The 23,856-nt window shown below is 38.0% G+C and overlaps 1 protein-coding gene across 1 annotated transcript in view; it reads right to left on the bottom strand.

The window, feature by feature from the left end:
- Positions 1-654: 654 nt before the first annotated feature.
- MIPEP (mitochondrial intermediate peptidase) overlaps positions 655-23,856 on the bottom strand; it is a 77,875-nt gene continuing 54,673 nt past the window's right edge. The window contains exons 17-19 of the mRNA XM_082485813.1: positions 10,063-10,184; positions 9,208-9,281; positions 655-881 (exon numbers count right to left, since the gene is read on the bottom strand). Of these exons, the coding sequence (XP_082341939.1) occupies positions 787-881; positions 9,208-9,281; positions 10,063-10,184 (291 nt within the window). The 3' untranslated portion in view covers positions 655-786. The remainder of the gene's footprint in view (positions 882-9,207; positions 9,282-10,062; positions 10,185-23,856) is intronic.

Genomic DNA, 23,856 nt, shown 5'->3' with positions numbered 1-23,856 from the left:
AACCTGAAGAAGACCTGCTCAATGGCTTCGTATAACTAAAGATACTATTTTTACTTAGAAACATGGCTGCACATTTACCCGTTTGATTACAACAGCTACAAAAGCATGGCTACTTTCCATGTTATCCTCCACCGGGAAACATTTGTGGGGTGCCTATTTTACTCCTTTGTCTCTCTTTTTTTGTGTCGCAAGATATCTCTTTCCTCCACACCCTAACGTTTTCCATCGTGTATCTGTATGACTACAGTTTTTCTTCTCTCGTCTTTTTGTTCCCTATCTCACATACAGTTCCTAGTTTTCCACTTCATCTTTCTTCCCAATTTCCCCTTCGTTGCAAACACAATTTGCTTTTTCCCAGTGTAGAACTCCTGCAAGGAATAGGGTTAAACAAGTTTAAAGACTATCCATACTCGACAGGTATGTCCTAATACTGAATCCAATGTGTGTACCAAAAGACCATTCATACCACTCCACTCGCCCTGAAGATGAGTTCCATTCCCATTTAATCAGCTGTCCCAACAAGATCAAATTTTCTTATAGTACTTGCTAGAGGATTTGTTCTCTCAAATCCCATGCTTTTAAGCTCCTATGCAACGGAAAGCCATCATCTTTATAAATGAAACCAGGTGATCCAATGAGATTATTTATTACTGTTTCACCAACACGAATATTCAAACTTTTACAAGTGTTCACCAAGAAACAAAAGCAGTCACAACAATTATTTTATCCACAATTATGAAGATATATGCAGTCTACCATAAAAGAATTCAGTTCTGTTGAACATCTTTATGAGTCTGTGATAAAAGTTTCAAAGTCCTGGTCTAAATCTGAAACGAGGGCATCCACAAAATCTTCAACGGAAGGTGATTTCTGAAGCATACCTACAAAACCAAGACAACAGACTCTTAGCAAGAATACTACGACCTTGAAAGCTTTGTCAATAATAATGCTTATCACTAACTAACTTTTAATGGGATAACACAACAGAAACAGCTATTGTGTTTCTTTGTCAAGAAATAAATGGAATTACAGTGTACAGGGATTATTTAATTTCTTCAAGCTACCTGTTACATGTTACCACAGAATTGACAGCTTTCAAGATTGTTAACTGATTGTTTTCATTACAATCTTGCTTAAGCGGGGAATTATATCCATTTTAAAGCAATGTAACCATAGACTCAGTCATTTCCAAATGACTGGAATAAATCAGTGATTGAGCAGGTATCTAAATCCTTATCTGCTGAGTCTCAGGTCTGACAGAGCCAGAAAAAACAACATGTATTTCTCAAAGTGTTACACACCTTAAAAGCATTTAATTTAGTACTGAGTGTACAAATACCTTTGAAATTTTTCACAAGGCATGAAACATACCAAAACAAAATAATTTTCAGTGCACTGCAGTTTTAGTTTTGCTTTTTTACATTACCAAGACTTACCTTTATTAAATATTTTAATTAGTGCATCTGTTAGCTGTAGCATATGGCTACAGAATAACAGACAGGGAAATTAGCATAATGAAGAATCATGCTCAAGTACTTTGTCAGGTAATTCCATAAAAAGAGCAGCTAAAAATCTCACACCTTCCTCCCCAGAATCCCAGTTTTTAGAAAGCATGAGAATATATCTTGTAAATTATTTTCAGATGTTTCTTTGTACTTAACACTACAGTAACGTTGGTCTTTTCACTGTTATTAACATTTTCAAGATTATATATGGAAATTTACTGCATTACTTGTACCAGAAAAAAAAAACAGTACAGCTGCCAAATAATGTAAAATTTCATCTTTGTACTTCTTTGAAGTGATCTGTTCTTTCTGACAACTGCCAATGTAAATATAACCTTGTTCTACCCTTTTTGATCGGCGTACCTACTGAACATAATTTTATATTCTTTCACATCCTCAACAATATTTGCTTTCAGTGGAAATTATAATTGCATGCTGCTAAAAGACCGGAATCTTTTACTATAACACAATGATTCAAAACCCACCAGGAAACAGAGCAGCTTGAGGTAATTTTGTGTGAGCAACTAAAAAGAATTTTCTTGCTAAGACCTCACAGAATCCCATTTCAATCTGATTTAAACACGTTGCAACTGTCAACACAAACTGCCATGACCCAGTAGATAAATAGTGAGCACTAAAAGGAAAACAAATCTCGTACTATATATAGGTTGACTGAAATGCTGTTAAATGAAGTTTGCATCGAGCTATTTTCAAAATGAAAGAGAACAGAATTAGAATTTCCAAATACTTGGTAAACTTGTCATCTACTCTAATGTTAGTAAAATTGCTGTGGAATTACTTCTAGTTCCCAATGAACCTCATCTAGGTGTTCCTGCTCCGACAGGGGGATTGGACTAGATGATCTTTTGAGGTCCCTTCCAATCCCTAGCATACTGTGATACTGTGATACTGTGAAAAATGGCTTGCTATATGCTGGGCTGAGAAACAGATGTGACCAGATACCAGCTACTAATCTAACCTCCCCAGAGAGCCATGGCCTCCTGCAGACTCCCTCTCCCAGGTTCCTGAGTGGACTGCTTGGGGGACATGCATATTTGCTCCCTAAAAAACTTGGAAAAAATCTAGTTTAAACTCCTTTTATTTTCCTGCCGTTTTCTCAGAAGTGGAGAGAACGCCTTAAGAAAGTGACATGGATGGCAGCCCACTGGAACACGTACTGTCGTGCATGACTACTGGAGCTTCATCTTAAAGTCAGTTGGAGTGGCCCAGTCCCAACAGTGCAATTCATTTTGCCTTTTTTTGGCCTCATTTTGCCTCAGACATTTACATCTGAACTAACTGACTCTACTTCTAGATACCGAACAGTAGGAAGACCTTCATGGCTGCCACTCATCTGACCGTTTTCAGAGGTCTACTTTATGATGAGATGAGTTGTGCCTCTGAAGAGCCTACTTTTCCCTGTATCCCAGAATGGAAATCTGGATGACTGGCTCAGGTATAAAAATCTCAAATTGGTGAAATTATTCATTCCTTCCAATTTTTAAGACGTAGCTCTACAAAAGAACCATTTTTCTATCGCCAATATGCCCTTTTCTATCAGATATCAATATGGAGGGATGACTGTAATGCTGCATAGACAGAATACAGAGATGGCCATAATAGACATAACCACCACTCCCCAAGCAAAATACAAGCCCCCCTTCCCCTTCCAATAATGAATTTATAAAAACCAGCCAGCCTGGATGATGTTTAGCCAATTCTTTTGACACACTAAAATTTATCCTGCTGTGGACCATTCTTAAAACTATGATTATCAACACGTTGCAAACGAATAAAAGCTAACAGTATAATGATTACGAGGAAGAGAAGAGACTGATGCTGGGATTATCTTCAAGTAGATTTAATTTCCCTCCTACATAAAAATGGTAGATCGTAACAAAAACATTCCAACCCTGGATATTACAAAATGAATAAAAGAAACATATTAGCTACAGTACACTTGGATGTATTTTAGTGCAGCTGAATACAGTCTTACCAAATCTCACTCAAAACTTGTTATAAATTGCATTCATTTAGACTCCACATGGTTTGTTTTAAATATGTAGGAGAATTCCAAATCGTTCTGGCAATAGTGTTGTCAAATGACCTCCTACCCAGTAGTTCCAACTTTTGATAATACAAACAAATTTCAGATTTCTTGCATTAGTGGTCTACTGCATCGCTATTTTCCCATCACTGACATCAAAAGCAGACACGAGCAGAATTTGCTTTTCCAAGGGAAGGACGAAGAGTAACTGAGGTCATTGCTGAAAAACTCCTACTGTAGTAAGATGATCATGCCCTTATGAAATAAATAACTACAGATTTTTGAGTAGGCAACTCCAAAAGAAACAGACACTGACGGTATTTCCATGTTTTAACCTCTTACTCTACGTAGATGTGTTAAGAATGGTCATGTCTTCTTTTAAACTCCATTAAAATATATCAAAGCAAGATCAGCTTTGATATATTGTAAGTACTCAGCACTTCAGTCTAAATGATTTAGTAAGATGTCCACAAGGTCTGATGGTTGCAGTTTTAAAATCTAGGAGTGTATTTTACATGTTCAGCCCAACTCCTTATTTCAGCTCAGTCTCTCCCAAGCCTAAGGCAACTGCACAGCTTATCTTCTCGGCTTTGAAGTTTTCTTTCACATTACAGCACTGTGGTTAACCACACCCTTTTGAGAGATGGCTAGCTGTAACCTACAATCACTGAAAATTGGGAGAAGAATAAAGCCTGTGGCAAAATTTGGCCTCTGCCCCTTTGGAACACTAATTATTTTGGGTCCTTGTAGTTTGAGCTAACATATGTTGTCATTCACATCACCTTTTAGGATTTGTGCATATTTTTTCTACTTTCAAAGAGACATACAATCATTCTCTGAAGATTCTTACAGCCTCTTGCATTGGAGCAAATGTTTGTTCATTTACAGATTCAGTTGGTTTGATTACCATGTATGCACACAGCTAAGCATGTCTGTCTGCCATATAACACGGCATTAACAAATCAAGAACAAAATTTCACATGCATTTTGCACGAGGACTTCTTCAGAGACCCAAAGGGCTACATGACTGCATCAAAACTGCAGGAGAAGTGCACTCCAGGGTATGTTCCATGCTCTCAGCTCCCAGATCATCCAACCCAGTACTTTTCACACTGCAATACTTTCTGCCTATGCACCTGGGTTTTTTTTTCCAGTCAGGGAGTGCCAAGGGAGGGAGAGAGGGATGGTGCACACCTGAATCTTGTTCAGACCTGCAACCAGCACACCACTGGACCTGGAAGGGACATCTGGGTTACATATCTTTAAAGGAATTTGGAATCCCTAATGCCATGTAGTCCTGGGAAGGAGAGGGTCTGCGAGAGCCATGTGGCCAAGCCAAAATGACAGAGGAATCAAGTTCTTCTCAAACTGTATTTCCTCTCTAAGGAGGGAAAAAAAAAAAAAGAAGCTAGCCTTTTGGACAAAGCATTGTTCACTCATTCTTTAGTTGCTCCTGCTACCCATATTTGTGACTATTTCTGTATTTTGTAGATTTTCAAAGGGGTAAGATAAAAGGGGTCACTTCAGAAAATGTTAAAAAAGGTTTCATAAAGTCTTTGTGTTGTGTGTGGTTTTTTGCTTTAAATGGAAACAAATGCCAAGAGAATCAAATCCAAACAACAAAAAAAGTATATTGTATTTTCTAATTAAAGACTAGTCCAAACAGGAATCTTGTCAGTAACTCCACTGGATGGCAGGTCAGACCCTTTATCCTCCCTAATCAGTACATCTCTGGAACCACGTGGGAGAAAGATGAAAAGCTAGGGTCATATCCAAACACAAAAGGAAGACAATGGATAGCTTCTGAGAAGAAAATTGTAACAAAGAAACTGTATAAATGAAATGCACTTGTGAAGTTATCTGTTATCAGTCAACGAATGTGGCTAACTTCACAATAAGATGCGGAAGCATTTCAAGGGTGAGGCTACATACATCCAAAAGTCAGACTTGTGCAAGCACATCTCTTTATATAAAAAAAAAAATGCCTGAAATAACAGCGTATTGAACTAAAGGTTTTTGAAATATGGCACTAGTGAGCATAGAATCTGGACTGTTTCACTCAAGAAGAGCAAAATCAACAAACAAAAGTTTGGTGGAATCTGTCTTTAATCAGGAATCTGTTTGGTCATCGGCTAAGGGAGCGCAGTTTTGCAATTGATGAAAACTAACAAAGGATGGAAATGAAGTATTCTGGAACATCCGTAATGAAAAGGAAAAAATGCAGCAAAGAGAGTCAGAAGCTGATTGACCCTAAGCAAAGTAAAGAACAAGTAACTGTTCTTACTTTTCTCCTTAAATTCTCAAATTTTGCAATAAATATGGAGCAATTAAGTATAAACCTATAACAAGCTTTTCCATCATGTGTGTTCTGTGATTTAACCTCAAATAATCCCAAACAAGTAATCAAATTATTAACTTATCAAAAGACCTGAGTCACCTCAATTTCATTTTTCAGGCAGTCATGCAAGCATACTTGTTTAAGTTTTACACTGTCTATGAATTAACATCACAGTATGCAACAGGCAAGGAAACCGTTGGTGAATTCTGGACATTTTTATGATCTTGAACACCTTTTAAAATTTCTGTTTAAAGCAATACTAAAGAAATGGAGAGTATAAAAATGAAATTCAGAATACAGAAGTGGCCAGGGGAAGCAAGGAAGATGTACTCTTGATGGCAGAGGATCAGATCAGGGAATACTTAAGCAAACCGGACCTACATAAGTCCACAGGTCTTGATGGGATGCATCCATGAGTGCAGAGGGGGCTGGCACATGGCATTGCAAGGCGACTCTCAGTAATCTCTGATCAATCATGGCCACTGGGAGAAGTGTCAGAAGACTGGAAAAAAGCAAATGTCATGCCTATCTTCAAGAAGGGCAAGAAGGAGAACCCAGGGAACTACAGGCTGGTCAGTCCCAACTCAATCCCTAGGAAGGTGGTGGAGCAGCTAATCCTGTAAACCATTTCCAGGCTCATGAACAACAAAAAAATCATCCAGAATAGTCACCATGGATTCACCAAGGGCAAGTCATGCTTAACCAACTTAATAATCTTACATGATGAAACAACTGGCCTAGTAGACAAGGGTAGAGCTGTGGATATTGTCTACCTGGACTTCAGCAAGGTTTTTGACACCATCTCCCATAAGATCCTCACAGAGAAGCTGTCAATGTATGGGCTGGATGAGCAGACAGGGAGGTGGATTAAAAACTAGCTGAATGGACAAGCCCAGAGGGAGGTAATCAGTGCCACAAAGTCTAGTTGGAGGCCGGTAACTAGCGATGTATCCCAGGGGTCTGCTAGGTCCAGTCCTGTTTAATGTCTGAGCAAAGTATTGCCAGCAGGTCGAGGGAGGCGGTCCTTCCCCTCTATTTGGTGCTGGTGAGGCCACACCTGGAGCCCTGTGCCCAGCACTGGGCTCCTCAGTACAAAAGAGACATGGACGTACCAGAGAGAATCCAACAAAGGGCCACAAAGATGATGAAGGGACTGGAGCATCTCTCCTATGATGAAAGGCTGGGACTGTTCAGCCTAGAGAAGAGAAGGCTCAGGGGGATCTTATAAATGTGTATAAATACCTGAAGGGAGGGTGCAAAGAAGATGGAGCCAGGCTCTTGTCAGGGGTGCCCAGTGACAGGACCACAGGCAACAGGCACAAACTGAAACACAAGAGGTTCCCTCTGAGCACCAAGAAACACTTTTGCCCTGTGAGGGTGACCGAGCACTGGCACAGGTTGCCCAGACAGGCTATGGTGTGTCCATCTTCGGAGACATTCAAAAGCCGCCTGGACGTGATCCTTGGCAACTGGCTCTGGGTGGCCCTGCTTGAGCAGGGGGGTTGGACTAGATGACTTCCAGAGGTCCCTTCCAACCTCAACTATTCCATGATTCTGCAATTCTGTGAAAACATCTTGAAAACTTCTTCCATTTTTTGTAAATCATAGTCCTGTCTCTTATCACCAGAATCACTCTGACACAGAGGAGTTACTGCTGTCTGGTTGTCCTATTACAGGTAAACAAACATACCAGCACGTACACTATAGTTACTGACCTTAAAGTGATACAAAGTTCTGTCTAGTGGTTTATGGATTTGCTGATTTAAAGAAAAAAAATAAAAATCAAACTGAGTATCTTTTACACATAGATTTTTTGGTCACATCATAAAAGGTCCCATTATTCTACCATTAACGTCAAGTTCACTGCCATGCAGTATGCACAACTGTTCCTTAAACATAGCTTGTTCTCTTCTTCAAACCCCAGGCTGCAGAGCTATCGCCTCTTCATCATTCACCATTGGTTCTGACGACTCACCGATGAACTATCTGCACTAAAAGAATTGAGGATTGTGAATATTGAAATGCCTAAAACACCTCATTACTGCATTTGTCATGTTAAAAAGAGTTAAACTTGCTTGTGTGCTTTCACTGTACCTTGCCAGACTTCATCATATTTGGATTTCCATTAAAATTAAAATAAACTTGGAATTTCCTGGACCATGATGCCACTTTTTCAGATTCATTTCAGTAGCAAGTTTTATCCAAAATAACTGAAGCATACGCTCAACCCCAAACTGATTGTACCACTTTCCACTGTGTTCTCTCACATGCAAGGGGGAAAGCCAGTTGTACTTCTCTGCAGATTTTATATAAGTCCATCCACAGATGAATTTTGCAAACTTCATTCAAATAATATTTGATTCAAGGGAGCACACTGCCAGCAACTTCAACAGAGCCTCTAGGATATTCCAGGAAGATTCCATGCTCAGTAAAATTAAAAATACACACAAGAAATAGAAGACATGATAAGCATAACTGGTGTTTAAAAACATTCTTTGTTCCTCTACCATATGACTTACAATATAATAATTGGATTTGCTTGTAGAGATGTACGTTCCTGTCTTGCAGATACTTAATGCACAATTTTGGGATATTTCTTTGAGGTTACAAACAAAGACTCTTCAGGAACAGTAAAGAAAGACAAGTTTGCAAAGTCATGCTGAATGAAAAGTAACCCTACAGATCAGAAATATAAATAGACTAATCTAGAGAATATATAGTTGCTTACTATATGATGAGTCTAAGGAGAGCAGAGGTTATGGCTTCAAATATAAACAGATGGGTCAAAGAACTGAAATGTTCTAGTTATGAAACGGTGCCAATCTCATGATGAAATACAGACACATTACCACTGTCTTCCTTATCTGTAGAAAAAAACCCCACAACTTCCAATCTACCAAACTGAACAGAGGCCAAGGAATTAATATTCACCCTTAATATTAAGAATTTCAGAGTGAATTGAAAGATGCCCCATTAGATGAAGTACTTACCAAGTGTTCATATCAGGAACTGCAACATGGGGTCATCTTTCTTCCTTCGAGTATGTGATACACTTACTCTGAATTCTTGGGACAGCCTTGTAATACAACCCCTTCCAATGCTTCACCCCAACTATCTGTGTGTGTTTTTATTCTGTGTATCACAAGGAGTTCTACTGACCGAGACACAAAGTCGACAACCAGTCCCTTTAGCTAAATAAATGAACAGGTTTTCTTTCATAAATCCAATGGAAATCATAATTAAACTAAAAACATCAAATTAGGAAATGTAGTTAAATTATTTCTGTCTTGAGCAAGTGAATAAAACAGGTTTTCTACCTTGAACCATAAGTATGGGCTCTTTTCCACCGCCGTGTGCCAGCATCTCTCTACGATAACGCTCACCCATTGCCCTGGAGAAACACAGATGTTAGAGCCATCTGCAAACACAACCTGTTCAGCTTTCAGTCAAATTTACTTCTAGGATCTCTACAGAACTCAGAGACAGAGATCAAATGAAATTTTCCACCCTGAAACAATGACTGCCTTGATTCCATGTTGAGTCCTCAAATTCAAATTACATTTAAAATTATACTGTGAGTAACCGAACTAGACAAATTTTATACATATGAATATGTGTTGGTGTTTATAGAAGTTAATTTGCGAACAACATTTCAGCCCTCGTTGGTCCAAGGGGAAAAGTTGCTCTGTTACAATGCTCTGAAGATTCACCTAGGGTATAAGAACACTTACAATTTGTGATCTCACAATTTACTTTTTAATTTCACAAAGCAAAATGAGCAGGATAGCTATACTTAGCTTTGAAGTTGGTGACGTGAAGCTCATTTAATACCCACAGTTGCTTTGATTTCAATAGAAAATTATAAGTAATTAGGCATCTATGAAAATCAAGCACTCTAATTACATCTAAATATGGATTTCAGTGCCTCCCAACAGGCACACCTGTATTTTAAAACATCGACACGAATTTATTTGCACCAATGAACGTGTCCCAAAGTACACTTTATACCTGTGGTTATTTCCTGGTTTGTAATCCTATTAAAATCAAGACAAAGGCTAAAAACTAATTGTCATTAAAAAAGCCCATCAACCTAAGTGCCCCCACTTGTTTCATGTTTTCCAGAAGCGAGCAGTACAACACTCCATTCTACTTAATATTTTCTCTGTTTTTACCTGTCAAATGGGTCCTGAGCAAAACACTGTTTCCACACCATGGAGGCAACAGCCCTAGACATGAGGTAGGAGTAATATTTGGCACCATAGCCCACGAGATGACTGAATCGCAGTTGCCAGGCCTGTAAGGAGAAAACAAACAAAAACCAGAACAGAATTAATCTTTTAAATCCTTTAAATTCTTCAGCATTTTCTGAAGTATGATGGAAGAAATCTGTTAGTATTAATGACAAACAGTTAAGAAACAAGAAAAAAAACAAGCACCACCAGAAATCCAGAATGAACACATCCTTTATGATAAGAAGCATTTTTCAACCTAAATAATGTATATTCAATACACTGACCACCGCAACTGAAATTATACATAAATAGGGTCAGAAGGAGAGAAAACCAAGCAGTCAAAAAATGTACTCATATTTGATAATAGCTGTGTTGTTCTACTGGTCTTGAAAGAAAACCACAATTACGTTATTACAAGTAACACCACATTTTATCATTTCCCTATGAGTAAGTACAGTATCATACTTGGAAAAGTTCAACCTATAACCTTTTGCCACAAACAAAATGATAATAGGGACTTGCATTTGATACTCTAAAAAATACAGCTTCCCATATGCCAAAAAACTCAGAGGTACACAAATTACATCCACATGCAACATCATTGTTCACAGATTTGTTTGCACATTTTTAAATGCATATATATATAGCAGATTATCATCTGTAATTATATTGTTATTCATTTATGTATTGTTACTTGGCTTTATGACTCATTCCAGTGGTGGTGGACTCCTTTTTTAATGCTGTTTGGTGTTGACTGTTTACTTACGTTTTCTTAGCAGAGAAAATCAGAAGTATCAGCCTTGCTTTCACAGAAATAAAAATACTTTTTTTTTTTTTTTATTTCCTTGACTGAAACAGAGTAATTTAAATTGGGAGAGACCTCCGAAGGTCATGTGGTCCAACCCTTGCTCAAAGCAGAGCCAACTTTGATGAGGTTTCTCAGGGCTCTGTCTAAAGTCTCAGCATCTCCAAGGATGACGATTTCGTCACCTCTCTGGTGCGATGTGGCAGAAAGTCAGGCAGGTCCAAGCTGAAAATACATTATTTCCCTAAAGATTTGGGCATATTTTTGGAACTGAAAATGGATGAATGTATAGATGAAGGAGTGAGAAACTTACTCTGCCCTTTTGGCTCTCTGAGGAAACCAAAGAGGAGACAAGTCCCATATCTTATTTGTCCTCCCATCCAAAGTCAAAGCTCTTAACATTCTTGTGATATGACTGTTGTCAAGATTTTTGTAGGTTCTATAGAAAACAGAGTTTAAAAGAGGAACTAGAAGATAAGCAATGAAGTAGCATAACAGATGTTTTAAATTGAAATCCATGTGCTGTCAGATGCTTGTTCTTATCCTAGAGTCAACGGCTGAAATTCTGAGGCAGCCAAACAGAGAAGTGAAGGGGCATCAGCAATTTTCCAGAACTATTTCTCTTTGACCGTGATTATTTATCACACTGTAAGTAACAATCTCCCCACTTCTGACAGCTGAAATAAACTATGTTTCTTTATTCAAGAAAGAATCATCATCTTATTCTCCATTAGCCAAGTCAAAGTGGCATGTGCATGTTAAAAGGAATTACCAACTGAGAGGGAGGAAAAGGAAAGTATTTGGCTTTTAATCTGTTTTTTTACCTAAAAAAAGGTGGCAAACAGTGGCCTATAATCTAGATCATTGTGACCAGCTGATGAGAAACAAAGCCGTTAGCTCCCTTTTCTGAGCAACAAATAAAAGTTCTCAAAGTTAGCTGTAATTCAGCCATTCAAAAGCTACTTTTAACAAGATGGTTATCTCCACCCTAAGACAGGTGTCCAAACCAGATGGAATTTGCCATGGGTGAGCAATCTGGCCTCTACTGGTAGCTTACACAACTGGTTTAAAGTAGGAGCAGCAAAGTTAGAGTTGTCGAAAAAATGTCTCCAGCCTTCAGTCTTCCTGTGGGTCCTGATGCATGATGCAAACTCTTAAGAATGATTAACTTTTCTTTTTGCTTTTCTTTAAAGTAAACACCAACTGTACCGTATCTCATTGTAATGCAAGAATGTAAAAACATTCAGCTTGGATACAGATTCTCCAGTTTGCTCTGAAAATTATTATGGTTGCTGTGTTTATACTCTATAGCTGCAGTTTTCCTAACTATTCCCTTAATTATAACCATAGTCACTAAACTAAAAGCACATTTTGAAACAGATCAGAGAGCCTACATTTCTAGAAGACTGAGCAGGAAAACATGTCAGTTTTTATTTTATTGTATATCAGTTTTCAAAGTTAGAATTAAAAGTTTCAACTTGAAAGGACAACTCTCTCAGGAATGTGGAAAGCTTTACTGATGAACTGGTTTCACATAGTCAGAAATGTAAATAATTTCCAAATAGATCATTTCAGTGAAAAATCCAAGTTGCTTTTTCTGCTACAAAAATAATTTCTATGAGCCTGACATAGGGAAGAAGATTTCCACCTCTCCCATCAGAAAGGAATTCTTTTAATGGATCATATAAGCTCTAACTAGGACAGTATGTCTTCCTCAACAGCTCAGATCACATTGTTCACATCAAATGCTCTTGCATTTAATCATCTGCACCTAAAACAGCTCGTCTGAAATTCCAGGATGATCAACTATTCCATTGATCAGGTTTGTTGAAGCTCTCTATCCCAAGTGAGCAAGGAGAAAAGAACATCTTCTCAGCAAACTGTCTGAGACCAAAAGCTTGTTTCAGAGTCTGCACCTAAAGCAGGCCTCAGTACCCTCCATTCAAATATAAGACAATTTGTTTGACTTTGTCTTTGCTAATATACTTAAGCAAGAAACTTCACATCACTTCCTTTTAAAAGAGAAAAGGAAAGGATATAGAAAAACCAAGGAAAGACACTGCTGGTCTCTCTCCCTGCATTTGGGGAGGCTCTCAAATATGACGGAGTTAAAAACTCAAAAATTCGTTAGCAACACGACAGTGTTCAAAAAAGGAAACAAAAACAGAGGGTGAGTCAATCCATCTTAAGACAGACGCATAAGACAGATAAGGTATAGATGACTCTCTCTTCCTTCTTTGGAATACACAAGGAACATACTTTTAGATAGCTCAAGTTATGTAAGATGACTACCATCCTCAGAGGCGTACTGCAACTGAGATTGTTTTCATATTGCAAACAGCGGTTCAAGGAAATCTGTTTATAAACGCTGCTATTGCCTAGTGAAGTTTGAAGCCTATATTTGATTTCAAACTTTTTTTTTTAACCAGTACAGATTTTCCCCACTCTAGGGTATGAATGACTCCATCATATTATCATTCCCTGTCATTACTTTTTTCTTAGTCCTCACCCAAAGTTTCTGATCAGGAACTCCCAGTCTTCAATATTTCACCATTACCCATTATCTATTACATTACTCAAGTACGTTTTCTGATTCTATGCTGTTTTAGCAATTAACTTTCCAAAACTGGACTTTCCTACCTGTAAACAAATATTTAAACGTTAAGACATATCCTCTACCCTAATTCACAAGGAGCTACCTGCCTGCATTAAAAACATCTTTCTACTTTATACAGATGAGATTACGACCCAGGCAATAAAATGTTCCAAAAGCCCAAGAATATATAGGCTAATACTTCTTTACAAAGTTCCACGATCAATAAAAAATAAACACACAATTGTAAATGTATTTAAAACTAAATGGTTCACCTTTTTACATAAATTTCCATTTTAATAAAATTAGCTATAGATGCAAAATGACTTGATTTCTTGTGTTATTTCCAATGCTGAATGATTTCTCCATATTTAAAAAAAAAAAAAAAAAAGAAAAGACATATCAATTTCCCTTTTGGAAAGGGTGAAGGCTAGACATGTAGAACTAGGGCACTCTCCTTATTAAATGTTATATTTTTGGTAAGCAGCTAGAAAGTTAATGAAGAGTCTGAGTAATCACCTCCTTCAAAAAGTTCCCTGAACCCATTCCAGGAGTTTATAAAACAGTGCATTTTACAGCATAGCCCATGGGTTATGATAATATGCCATCCACAGGTCATGTTCATGCCTGCTTTTTATCCAACACAACAGACTGAAATAAAGGTGTGCGACTGATCCACTGCACTTATTAAAGGGGCCTTTTTTCACACCAACATCATCTGTCTTCTCTTAGAACCATGTCTGAAATATTTCCAAAATTCCATGTGCAATGGCTTTCCATCCCATCTTGCAACAAACAAAAATACTCCACTGGTACTTTTGTATTCTTACACCTTATCAGGATTTTTTTTAAAAGTCCTTGTATGATACATGCTTAGGGTAAGATTCAGTTCATTTTACTTTAGCTACGTTAATCTAGGCGTCTTGCCCACACTAGTCACATAGGTTTCCTTTGTAGTCAGAGGACAGACGTATTTATGCTGTTATCTTTGGAGAGGGCAGGACTACTGCTCTAGGAGAAATTTGAATAATTTACTACAACTTCTATCTTCTATTTAAAAGTTAAGCCCCTTCGTTCATTTCAACAATATGGTAGGATCAGTTAAACTAAGCTGTTCTGAAGACTACATAAATTAATTTAGGATTCAATTATTTGAATTCTAAATTTAGAACTGTTTAAATTATCACAAAAATAATCTGATATAAAATTTTAGATGTTATTCTAAAATGACAAAACTGAAAGAAAAAAACGACAGGTAGCTTAATATGTACTAACCTAGCTTTTGTCTGAATGTGGGTGATCATTGTTCCATGGAGCTCCGCTAATTACATGGAATCAGTGCTACAAAATCCTAATACATCTTTTTGAAAGAGGAAAAAAAAAAAACAACTACAGAAATTCTTAATAGTGCTTGGACTTTTCAAAATGCTCTTCCAACAGTTTCTCCTGTGACTTCAGTTACTTCAAAGTATATTTAAGTCCATTTTGCTTTGCATCTTAAGACAAAAAACGCAAGTGAGAACCTGAAAAGGCCCAACACTAAATTAAGAAAAGTATTTTCGTTATTTAAGTCTTCTAATTACAAAATGTGTGCTACAGTAATTACATCAATGAGCAAGTTGTTGAATAGTTTCCACGAGGAACAGCATTTGATGGAGATGATATTTGGTGCCCTCCCCCTTCTTAATTAAATTCTTATTCTGGCAGGAAACCCAACAGAGGAGCAGCCAACTTATCTCCTTCAAGGGCTACTGGGTGGAGAACCCCTGGCTCTGGCACTAACTTGGTATTATTGCTCCTAATGCCCTTGAATTTAGCTATCAGCACGGGTGGAAAACTCCTGAGAGTCATGAAGAAGCCCCAGGCTCTGGTAACGCGACAGCCAGAAGAGAACAGCTGAGTAGCATGGAAATCAGTACAAGTTATTTCCATCTGCTGAGCCCAAGGTTTATCAGGGCTAGTGGAACTCCAGGACAACAGCGCTCCAGCATGCAAACAAGCACACTGTAAGTTAGCACAGGCGATGGTTTCTTGGCACCGTGTCAGCCACTCATAGCGCAGGAGCTGGAGCTGGAGCTGGAACGTAAAGAGCTGCAGGTTACAGGTCAAGAACTATGAGTCCACTTTTCAGCACAGAAAAATGGTAAATTTACTGTGGGGCGCAGATCGGAAGGATGCTCCACATTTAGCTTAGCAAGTTTCCTGTTCTGATGTACTAGCTGCACTGGCACCATTTTAAAATATCAGAGGGAAAAAGTGCTTTTAGCAAAAGAAAAAACTATTATCTGATAACCAGGAGATCCGGTCTCACGTTTTTCCTTTGATTCCACTTTGCATTTTCATGCTCTTCACACCCATATTCTGCCCCCGACAGAAGTTCAAGATCACTCTTCTCAAAATTCAAGGAAGATACTCAGGAGATTTCACAGCACAGAACTACAACAACATCCAGCCATCACGGACAGAAAATTTCAGTCTCGTTCATTCATTACAGTGACTCCCAGAATTAGTGTGTTAATCTACTTGAATTAAATGCCCTTCTCTGAGCCTCTTCTATACTCCCTTTCCCAAAAGAACTGAGCCTGCGGTTAGACAAGCTGAGAAGCTCCCTGGTTAAGGCTCCTCTTTTTTTCTTGCCCCTGCAGAGTAATGGGAGCCAGCAGCCCCGCGCTGCTAGCAGAAGCCCGGGCTTTGGCCGCCGGGCTCAAGCTCTGCTGCTGGGTGCACTTACTTTGGGGAGACCAAATTGTCACATAGCAGAACCTATTCTCCCACTTACCTGTTTAAACTGCTCATTTACTTTACAGAATGAGAAAAAGATTTTCACATACACTTTGCAGCTTAAAGAATTCACTCTTGTTCTGAAACAAACCAGAGAATTTCTTTTCCCTATTATATTAGTTTCTTACATAAGTTTACAGTGTGCTTTGAAGATGTCCTCAATTCATTCTCACTTGAAAAAAACAGTTTAATGAGTTTAGAGTTCGCAGAGTTCGCAAACTGTGCCAGTAGCTAGCTCTGGGGAAAAGCTAGAGCACTCGCTGACTGGCAGAAACAATTCTCTCCATAGGTATGCAGTGGCTTGCTCAGTCGACTTACTTTTTGTATTTTTGGCCTGAACCCCTCTAAGTTTTATAGAATTACATCATCATCATTCTGGAGTTTCACAATAATAAAAAAATCCAATAAAGAGCTTTAAAGCCACTTCCTTTGCTGCAGTTTCTAATCTTGTTTAGAATAACAGAAAGCTAATTTCAAGAAACCACAGCTTGTGCTGTACCCCTAACTTGCCTAACATCAATATTCTTCAGTTTTTCAGTGTTGTGCATTTCTGTGTTAGGAGTGCGAGAGTGCACAAAGTAAACCAACTCAGAGACATCGCTGACATTTTAGAAAGCGAGTCAAGCAAGAGATTATGATTTCAATTTATAACACTTCTGTGTTTTTATTATAAAATGATAAATAAATCTAGCAAGGCAGGGAATGTAAATATTTTTGCAGTTGTTTACAGTAGGGAAGAGGAAAGGAATTTAACATGCAATTAACCACTTAGGTGATTCTAGATATGTACCATATGGTCTTTGAATCACTTAAATTAAAGAAAAATATTTCATTTTTATTTATAAACTATTAATGCATTTGAGCTGCTTATAGCAAAATCATTTAAAACTATTTACTCTTCACCTTCTCTCCTCCCCACAAAGGGCCTGGAGGAAGGGGGACATGGGATAACAAAGAACACTGACATCAAAAAGCTGTATGTATGATCTGCAATCTGCATTGTTCCACAATCCTTAAAACTTGGATTGAAAGACAAAGAGATATGAAAATTGATTTTATATTCTGTTCTTTGACTGCCTTTATTTGGACAAGTTGAGAGACAACATTACTTGTGAACATTATAACTAGTCTTAAAAGTAAAATATAAAAAAATGTGCAATCAGAGAATTTCCAAATGAGTCCTTCATGTTGTAAAACGTAACTCTACACCCATACAAACTCAATACACACACCAACACTATTACCAACTAATAATTTATTACTGCCTAAATTTTAATGATCCATAAGCCCAAGATAACTAGAATCAGATCATCATGGTTTCTTTTGGGTACAGACTCACATTGAAGCTCAAGGTTTTATTCTACTTTATCAATTAAACCAAATTTTAAGTATTGACCTCTTATTTTAAAACAAACATCACGAATGCTGCTTAAGGTAAGCTCTTATAAAAACCAAGAAATATTTTAAGCAATTTAACTGCAAAATATATTTGCCAGTACAACGTAATCATATCAGTTGTCTGTGCCTACACTGGAAGATGAAATAGACACCATTTTACATTAATGCTCATTTACTATCTTTTGCCAGAGCCATTTCAGACAGGGATTGAGGGGATCATGATTCTAATCCTGAATCTGCCACAAACTGCAATATGAACTTGAAGAAACTACTTTTTTCCCCCCCTCTCAGTCTAAATGGCACTTCCTGTTAAGTGAGGGTGATAATAGTTCCTCTCTCTTGTTCTTTTCTGTTTTGACTGCAAGCTTTTCATAGCGAGGACAATCTCCCACTACATTTGAAAAGATTTAATTTCAGGCCCTCTAGCATGTATTTATATGGCAATGATATATTCAGTTATATCTGTCATTATCAAATATAGCTCCAGTACTACAATCCTGGGAAAAAAAAGAAGAGGAAATGTGAGATGGGAGAACAGAAATATATAAAAATAAAGAAAGCAATCTGAAGCACATATAACTGTTTCAAAATGTTACCAAGAGATATATGCAACTAATTCCTGCAGTGTTCCTTGAAATGCTCTGCTACGTGTAAATACTATCGCTAAAGTATGTTTGAGTTTCATGGGGCTAACACTTGCAAAAAGAATTTCCTTAAAAGTGCTTCATATCTCATGGTATCTGTAAACACTCTGCTGCTGTAGATAGCTGCCCAGTGAACAGTGTCATATTACCACCAGAAAACAAATCTTCACAATATTTGCTATCGGCATTTTCTTTATCATAAAATGAACTCAACTCCAAAAAGACAGAAACCTAAACAAACCTTGAAGGGTGACTTTAAGAGCTTTTGAAAGTCCCAGTGTCTACTTTAATACTGACCTCAGCAGGGCAACAATCTTTCTGAAATGGCTTTTAGCTATTAATTATTTATAGAACTATCACTTCCCCAGAGTTCACCGTGCACTTCTTTATTAATCTTTTTCTCAGACCCAGACTCTTCAACTTGATTTTATAGTATACTTTTAAGAAGGCTCACATGAAAACTAATCCAGGGATTTGCACTTTGTGTAAACAACTTTGGTTTCCAACATGGCGAGGTAAAAAATTACTTTGAAGGGGTTACACAAACTTCAAGAGGCTGAATAATGACATATGACCTCATCTCTCTTCAAAACACTCCAAAAAGTGGAATATGAGCAACATCAGTGCCTCTTCAAATAACTGAAGAGAGAGAAAAAGTGGAAAAGCAATCTTCTATGAAGGCTCTCTGCTTTTACCATGAAATTTATGTCTCTCTGATCTACAACACTGGCTTCTTTAAAACTCCCTGTAAGGAATATCCTAGACCTACTGCGTGTCTGCTTCCCTCTTCAACAAACAAGGGAAAAGATTGACAAGCGTTTCAAAGATTAGGTACCAACCATAATCACATTTGCTGTAAATTAAACCCCTTTTTCCCTCCTACTACCTGCTCACTCAAAAGAAACAAATGATCACAGTCTCAATTCCAATTCTATTTTTTTTCATAAAGGTTTTCAGTACCAGAACATACATACTCATGTGTACCCACATAATTATATAATAATAGCGCTTTGCTAGCCAAATAAACTCAATCTCCTCAACTTTCCTCATAGGTCTTATTTCCAAACATATTATCTTTCCAAAACTGCTTCTGTGTATTTCTTCCAGTTTTTCTACATCTTTTTAAGACACTTGCTACAGGACACAACGCTACCCACTGCTAAGTCCCCAATACCAAATACTAAAATATCTTAAAAAAAAAAAAACAGATATGATTTTCTTTAACAGCATCCCATGAATATTCTTTTGGCATTTATTGTTCTTTAAATACTTATGCATTTAATTGCTTTCCTAATGCAAACTACTTTAGATCCAAATTCTCTGGATCATTTAAATTGCACTTTTCATGATTTCTGCAATCTTTCTCAACTGAAGGATCTTCTCTAAATATTATACTAAAATTCTCATCCAAATCAAAAGCAAAACCACAAAACCACGGTAATCCTGCTTTAGCAGGGGAGTTGGACTAGGTGATCTCTAGAGGTCCCTTCCAACTCTGAAAACTCCGTGATTCCGTGATTCCTGGCCAGACCCCTGGTGATTTCCACTTAAAGGGTCCCAGCTTGAAACTAAGCTTTCACCTGCTCTTTCAGCATGTCTTCTACATGTTGCCTCAGCCATAACTCTGCAGTTTGCTTGCAGAATTCCAGCCTGTAGGTGTCAGAAAGCTTGCTAAATCTAGAGTTACGCTATCAACCCCTTCCTTCCTATTCCCAAGGTCAATCAATTTCTTAAGAAGAAAAGTGGATTTTTTCCATCTCAGGTGGTTCTTAAAAAGAACACGGTTATTTTGCTCACTTGATTGTTCTCAAGGTACTTATGAGCTGCTTATTAATTGGTTCTTCTACTTCTGGAGTGACAAAGACTGAATGATTAGTCTACAGTTCCCAAGTTCTCCTCCCTTCATAAGAGTAGCTGTCACAATAGCACTACCACTTTTTCATGAGTTTGTGAGTGATAATTCCTCCAGGTTAGTGACTGCTTTGACAAACTTAAATATTCTGACAGCCTGACTACATCTAATCTAATTATTCTCTAAGTTTTCATTCCTTAATCTCAGTTGTGTTTCTATACCTCTCAAAAATGATATACTGTACTTACCTAAACAAAATTCACTTATTTTTTAAAAAATAAGGCAGAGACATGGAATATTTCTCCTTTCTCTGATATTTGTTGTTCTTCTCTCCTGCACTGAATCCATGCTCTCCCCTTATTTCTTCAGCAGTTATGGAACTTTACTTATTTTCACTACTTGCATTTTGCAGCTCAGCATTTCTAGCCTTCTTTCTTCTGAATTCTTTCAGTATTCTTTTAGTAATTATCTCCAGTCATGTAATGATCTCTATTTTGAATTATCTTAGTAAGGTCTTTAAACGGCTTGGTTCCTTATTCCCAAATCTTCTTTGCAACAGGATAGTTTGTCTTTGGTTCAGTCTCTTTGATAACTGTGTATTGTCTTTTGAATCATCATACTTAGCTGTTCTTTTTAATTTCTTTTATTCTAGCTTTCAGTTCTGCTTAGGTTCTAAGATTATGTTAGTTTAACTTAATAAATCTAAGACAAATTTGAGAAGATTTTAGATGAACTAAGTATGAATTGAAATCACAATTTAAAATTTCATAGGCAGCCACTACTTAGCCTTCCTTACCAATAATTTGAAGATTCATGTTCACCACTCAATTCAAGTTTTCAGAATTCAAAACCACTTTTACCTTCAGAGGTCAATGGTTATCGCTTATTTATTTTAAGACAGCTGCCTCACTGCTTGCCCAGCCTGACTATTTATTCTTTTCATATGGTGTTACTGATATTCACATGAAACGTTATACAGGACTGCACTTAAAACTACACATTATTAGTCACTTCGAAGACCTACTAAGAAATTCTAAGACAACAGATGCCACAATGACACGGACGGCAGATTCAATAACAAGATACTTCACTCAAACTGCCAGCCGGTCCTAAGTAGGCTGAGGGATAGGCCTGTTAACAACAATGCTCTCCTCTTCACTGCGGCACCACTAAGAGTGATCATGATCAGTAAAAGACCGTGATACAGAACTTCAGAAACCACACTGTCTGCATTTTTGGCCTCTAGCTTACCTACCACAACTAAGCATGATGTCAGGTCACCTTCAAACTCCTAAGAAAAGGTTCCTAGGAAGGAAAATGAGGCATAAAGCTGCTCTTTTGCTCTCAGGTGTTCTTCAACAAAATAAAAAGGGGACTTGGGCACATGGTGACAATGTGTGATGCAGAAACTGCTTCTTCTCCACAGAGAAGCTAGTTCTCTCTGTCTAGTGACACCAACTTCTCTTCAGCTGAGCAACCTGCCAGATACCTTTACATGCATCCTGTTAATGAAATCCTTGTGTTCTCAGCAAGCCACGTCTTCCTGCAGTGCCTGAGAGCCTCCCTGAGTGAGCACTCCAAATGTTAGGTTGCATCTCATCCATTGATTTCCGTTGTAAGGAACATGACAGACACAATCCCAGCAAGTTAAGACAAGGACATAGGTGGAGCCTTCCAAGGTCAGGATCCCTGTCTGGGCAGAGTCCCCCCAGCTGCAGGAAGAAAGACTAACAACCACATTGGTGATACACCTTTTTTCATACAGTTCTTTGCTCTAGGGTATCTATAACAATACCTGCCTTGTTTTCTGTTGGCAAACTTGGCTGGCTAACATATTTGGTCTCACAGGTGTTTTGGTCTCTCCGATCACTAGCAACCATAGGCCATTAAGAAGTTCTCCTACTGCCAAAGAAACCTGCACTCTGGACGAAAATATATAAGCATAATTAAACCTGTTACCTGATGTAAATTTTAGGCCACCAGTAGAGGTGGTTCTTCTGAACTAATATGTACTTAACTTGCTAGAGCAAAAGGTATATAGCAAATTATTTAGTGTTCCAAAACATATCAAAGGGCTCCCTACATAGCAACATGTTCCCTCCTATCAAATGTAATTATAATGATGTGTGGGGGTTAATTCCAACATTGCATGTTGTATTCAAGTACCTCACAAGAAATTCTTCTGTTTCTAGAAAAAAAAGGTTACTGGAAGGCCACATAATTTTAAAAAATGCAAAATGGACAATTTGGCAGCAATCTAAAAAAGAACCCAGATTCCCTGTGCCTCACTCTTCAAAACAATTTTTCCTCACGGTCACAAGTCAAACCAGCATCTCCCACTAAAATCCCAGTTTAGGAAGGAAGATTACTATGACAGACAGAAAATTAATATGCAGGTCCCTAATTTTTTTTTTATATTAAGAATCAATAATTAAAACTAATTCAATTTTTCATAAAGAAAATCCAGGTATGATCATTTGGGCAGCTGGTGCTTATTTTAAAACCACTTCATTATTGGGAACTCTTTCCTCTAACTGCAGGAGGCTGCAATCTCCACTATCAACACAGAGCCTGTTTACCCTGTGTCTCATTTTTTGTTTCCATATTGAACCAAAACCCACAGCAGGAGATAGGAATTATTATCCTTGGAGCAGGACTAACAATGGGGTATCATTAAGTTTTGATGACTGTCTCAAAGGAAAGTAGTTTTCAAGTCTGAACTTGGGGGGACAGGCAGGGGACTAAGCAACAATCACGGGGAGAAACTTTGATCACATCTCAGGTGGATCAAAGGGTCACCTGATACTTCTTTAAAAAGTCTCTTTGGGCATCCTGGAGACAAAAGTAGAAGAGACCAGGAGGGATACTCTAAAAGCAGACAGTGTAATGAATTGCAAGGCAGGTCACAGTACATGGAAACTGGCTTCACAAGACATGAGAAATAAGCTATGATTTGAAGAAAAGTTTGGAGCAAAAGCAGAGTACCGAATTCCCCACAGCGCAGATTTTGACACCAAGTATATTTAGGAAGAAATGGCAGGAAAACGCGTGGTCATTATTATTTGGTTTATCTTGCTTTCTTAGAGCAGTCAAAAGGAAGAATCCAGCCTGCGCAAAATTTCTATTCATTTTCCAAACTCAGTAACGCAGATTTCCTCTGGCAACAGAAGCTCCAGACACTACAAAAACAGGCAGCTCCATTTCCTTGCCCCCTGCCTGGCAGTTGTCAGCTTCTGGATTCAGTAATAGACCAAAGAAATCCCAGTGGAATTTCATCCTCCAGGAGCCAGCAGCAAACCCTGTGTACTTTTGAACAGATAAGCAATGGCCAGCCAGAAGCTGAGATTTGCATTCTTCAGGAAAACAGAGTCTTGTGGACTGCTGTTTCTCTACGCTTCTGTCTGTCTACAGTTTTTGCTCCATCTTTCCTTTCTGCCTGGCTTGTGGCACTAGCTTCTGTGACCGCCTGTGTCAACGCAGCCAATGTAAATACTACTGCATGCAGTGTCAACTGCCCCAGTGTAAAACCTGTTTGAATGGCAAATACAGACTTCAACAGGATTTTCTTCCCACTATCCCTCCTACTGTTGGCAAGTAAGACATGATACTTGCTGAGGATGACGCTTTAGTTTACCTTAAAATAGGCATCACCGCATAGGTG

This window comes from Vanellus vanellus, assembly GCF_965231255.1.
Source record: "Vanellus vanellus genome assembly, chromosome: 1".
Lineage (NCBI taxonomy): Eukaryota > Metazoa > Chordata > Aves > Charadriiformes > Charadriidae > Vanellus > Vanellus vanellus.
The sequence above is the reverse complement of the archived record's forward strand: the minus strand, read 5'-3'. Positions and strand labels throughout refer to the sequence as shown.